This window comes from Limulus polyphemus, unplaced genomic scaffold (assembly GCF_000517525.1).
Source record: "Limulus polyphemus unplaced genomic scaffold, Limulus_polyphemus-2.1.2 Scaffold167, whole genome shotgun sequence".
In the NCBI taxonomy this organism is placed as follows: domain Eukaryota; kingdom Metazoa; phylum Arthropoda; class Merostomata; order Xiphosura; family Limulidae; genus Limulus; species Limulus polyphemus.
Window position 1 is genome coordinate 883102 of NW_013665777.1, and position 4343 is coordinate 887444.

The window sequence follows — 4343 nt, forward strand, 5'->3', positions numbered from 1 at the left end:
ACTGTTTATTATTATAAAAGTAACTAAAATCATAAAAATAGAAAGTTGTTAGGTAAGATAATGAAAGAAAAATAAAAAACCTTTATTGAGTTATACTGGCTTATATATTGGCTTCTATGTTATGCTGTTCGATAGGGACATGTCAATGCACATGTGCCATGTAATTTTCCACTTCTGTCGGAGTATTTTTAGTCAGACACGGTTCAGAGGTCAATAAAACGAAAATTTAAAAATATATATAGATTTATACTGTTAAGAGATTTAAGCTATTTAGATTAAACATTTGTGGTATCCTATTATAATTTGCAGTTATTCTTGAACAAAAAAGGTAATTTAGATTTATTTCCTAATTTTTATAATGGTTACGAGGTCGGTCAAATTGATCAACACCATATACAGTTATTATTGATAACATAACAGATTAAATATAAAGTTTTATTTAAAAAAACATTTGCTGATTATCTAGAAGGATATAGAGATTATGCAAATGAAACTTGACAAATTTCAGATAAAGAAAAGTATTTCTAATCTTAAAATCAAAATTACTTTGTATGTTGGATAGTCAACATTCTGAAAGAAAAATTTCACAAACAAATCTTTAATAAAAAAATCATAGAACATAATTCCAAAACCAAATATTTTATGTATGAAATCCTTGTAATGTTTACTAATAATTTGCAAAATTTTGTAAAGACTTGCATACATTTTCAAAAATTATAGTACAATTACTCTCCTGGTTACTAGCTGGGTGGATTCCACCTAGCCCATAATGGAAGGGTTAATGGATCCCATTGTACTACTAAGATTTGCTTGTTCAATATTTTACAATTCAGTTAACAAGGGTCTAGTTTGCTTTATTTTCCATTTATTTGTTTAATTTTGCACTGAAATATTCTATTAAAAAATATTTGGAAGGGCATTCAGTGTGCACTAGTTGAAAGGTTTGCATAGTGTTTACATGAAGTATTTTATGGTTGGAAGGGTTTAGTTATATGCATCTGCTCTAAGCTACATATATTTGAATATACGTGCAACTGATAACCTAAAAATTAATTTGTGCATGATGATTTCAATATAAATGTTTTGGTCAGTAGTTTCCTAGCTCATGATCATGGAGGTTCTTTGTATTGTTAAAAAAACAACAACATAGGTTCATAACCTAGTAGTAGGCCTTTTTTATTTTTATTTATGTTTTTTTAGATTGGTGCTTGTTAGGTTCACTTTAATACAATCGGGCTGATTATTCAATTATATTTAACTTATTGGTTATCTTACACAAGACTGATTATTGGAGTAATGGAAAATAGTGACAGTTGGAAACAGTAATATTGATTAGCTGATTTTTTTTGTGAGTCGTCACAAATCAATTAAGCTGAACAACCTTTGATTAACTAAGGATAATAATGAAAAAACATAATGGCAATATTTCAATTAATTGGACAGTTGGAATAATAAATATCAGTAATAATCAGAAACACTTATTTCATTTAGTTTATTATTTTCCTGATATTGATTGATTTAATTGTAATCTTGAATTATCAATTATCTTATGTGACACTAATTGACTAATTAAGTTAATTGCACTGCTCTAAAGTTTTGTTTGAAATATCAAGTTTTTCTGTGTTGTTTTTTTTTTTTTTTTTGTAAAAGGATAACATTTGATATTCATTTTTAGATTTCTTGATTTTTTGAAATGACAAGTTCCTGAACTTTTAATACTTTGTTGTTTTGAACTTGGTAATTTTAATAGATAATTATTATTACATTTTATTTTATTATTTTAGAAACAAACTTATGGGAAAAGAAACACTCAAAAACAGCAGCTTTTGGCCAGCCATCAGGACGGCGTGGACATACTTCTTTGAAGTACAACTGTATGATGTATATCTATGGTGGCTACCAAGATTTAAAGGGATCATTAGATGATTTATGGGCATTTGATTTTGGTAAGCTCCTTACATGCGATTAATAAAGATTGATCACTAAAATTGTAGATTTAATTTTTTTTAGAATTTAGTCATAAAAACATAGGAATGTTACATGAAGCAACATTTGCTTAAGTTGGTAATAAAGATTCATTAACCTTATCAGGCTTGCTTTTTCATGTACTTGAACACGTGAGATTATCAGTTTTCCAAATTTCTTTCCCAAACTATCCCTATCAAACTATTCACAAACTAAAAATACCACTAAAACATACAAGTTTAAAGTTTAAGATTTTATTTTGATATAAATTTTTATTTAATTTATTTTGTGTGAAGTGATAACAATCAAAATCCAGACCTATATTTCTGATTTAAATTTTTTTTCTTCACAAACAGTTTTTTCTGTTCGAGTGCAAAATTATTTCAACTTGTCTTGATATGAAACATAGCCATCAATCTGTATTTTCTAAAAGCACTAACATTTTCTTTTTTGTAATCTGTTCAGAGTAGAGCTACATATTCTGTTCATATGGATGGTGAACTTTAAATGAAGTAGACATACCTCTGGAATGCTTAGTCTTTCCTTGTTGAGTTGCTGTGAACAACCATGTGACTCAAATTTCTGAATGTTCTTCATTTAATTCATAGCATATGTTAAGAGAACTAGGCTCTCTTTTTCCACCACAATTCAAAGTTTCTTGTGTACAGACATCTTTTTTTGCATCATGAGGTTTTTAGTGAGTTACATTAAAAATTTAATTAAACTACTTTCTTTTCAGGGTATACCAATAAATATAACATAAAAAGTAGCTAATAATCCACATTTTAATAGTATATAAGTTTAAGTTCTTATTTTATAAGTCAATATTAAAAAAAAATCCTGAATTCACCTAGTGTGAGAATTGACATTTTCCCTCTAGGCATCCCTTCTTCTCTAATTTATTTACCACTCCTCCAAGAAGTACAAAATGTAACATAAATTAGTCATCATAATGTCGTCATTGCTCAGGCAAAGCATAATTTTCAGAGCCTTCAATCTTGTTTGGTTACAAAGCCATCAACTACAAAATCAGAACCCTTTTGCCATGCCCACCAGCAACATTCTCTCTTTCAGAAATTGCTAGTAATTCTCTTTGATGTTCAATTCCATACTATTTATAACCAACAGAAAGTCAAGGTTTTCATCTATCAAATGACGTATTATATTATGTTGTTTTCGGTAAGAGAATTGTCAATTTCACTTTCAGTACAAGCTTTATTCACTCAGGAAGCACATAGACTACGTTAGTTTAGATGAATTTGTAATGGCTCTTGTCACATAGTTAGAAAGCCAGAAAAATGATGATAGCTATAGGACATTGTCTGCTTTTTGCATGTTATTATTCTGTGTTCTTTACTGCATTATTTAAATAAAAAATATTTAGTGCAGTACTACCATTAGTATAAAAAAAAAGTAGGGTTAAGTGTCATCAACAGTCCACAGGAAAAATAAAAGACCCAGGTAAGTACTTTATTTCTTGTTTTTTGTTTGTATTCTTTACTTGTTATTATTAAAGTAACTTAAATGTAAAAATAGGAAACTTTTTAGTTTAGTTAAGGTTAGGTATAATAAATAATAATAGTATTATAACATTTTTCCTGAGGTATAATGTTTTACTGAAAAAATGTTTTAAATTTACTTAGGAGGTTTTATAGATTACAAAAATGAAATTTGATATTTTTAAGATGAAGAAAAGTATTTTTAATGTTAATGTGGAAACTACTTTGCAATCAGAATATAAAAAAAGCACATATATTCACGGTCAAATCTCTAGTAAAAATTCTTCATTAAAAATCAGTTTTTTTGTGTACAAAAGACTTTTAATGTTTACTAAAAGTCTACCAAGTTTTGTGAACATGCAGTTACTATATTAAAAGTTATAGTATTTAAACTATAATGAGTACAAAGTGTTTATCAGGTTGGTTAATTTGATTGACCTTGTAGTGAGGGAGTTAATGTCATGCTCTTCTTATTGCTAAAATTCGGAAGTTCATGCCAGTTCTAAAATTAACACTTCAGTAAACATTTTGTACTTGTTATAGTTTCAATACTATAACTTTTATACACTTTATATATATAGTATTTCTGTATACTAGTGTGAGTGCTAAGTGATTTTCATGTTGAGGTTAAAAATACTTTTCTTTTTCTCAAAAATCTCAAATTTTATTTGCATTATCTCTAGAACCTCCTAAATAAATTTCCATTTTTTTTTCAGCAAAAGTTTATATTTTATCTATTATTTTCTCTACCGTAACTTCATACAAGGTGGTTCAATTTGAATGACCTTGTAACCACCAAAAAAATTTTAAATCTAAATTACCCTCTTTTTTTCTTTTTAAAAAGTGACTTTCAAAATTGTAATATTGAAAACTTACATT

At 27.5% G+C, this 4343-nt stretch overlaps 1 protein-coding gene across 4 annotated transcripts in view; it reads left to right on the top strand.

Moving 5' to 3' along the window:
* Positions 1-4343, top strand: part of LOC106477575 (tip elongation aberrant protein 3-like) — a 61437-nt gene that overhangs the window by 15623 nt on the left and 41471 nt on the right. For all 4 annotated transcript variants that reach the window (XM_022381480.1, XM_022381479.1, XM_013938124.2 and 1 more), the window contains one exon: positions 1785-1946. In XM_022381480.1, coding sequence (XP_022237188.1) covers positions 1785-1946 — 162 coding nt within the window. The remainder of the gene's footprint in view (positions 1-1784; positions 1947-4343) is intronic.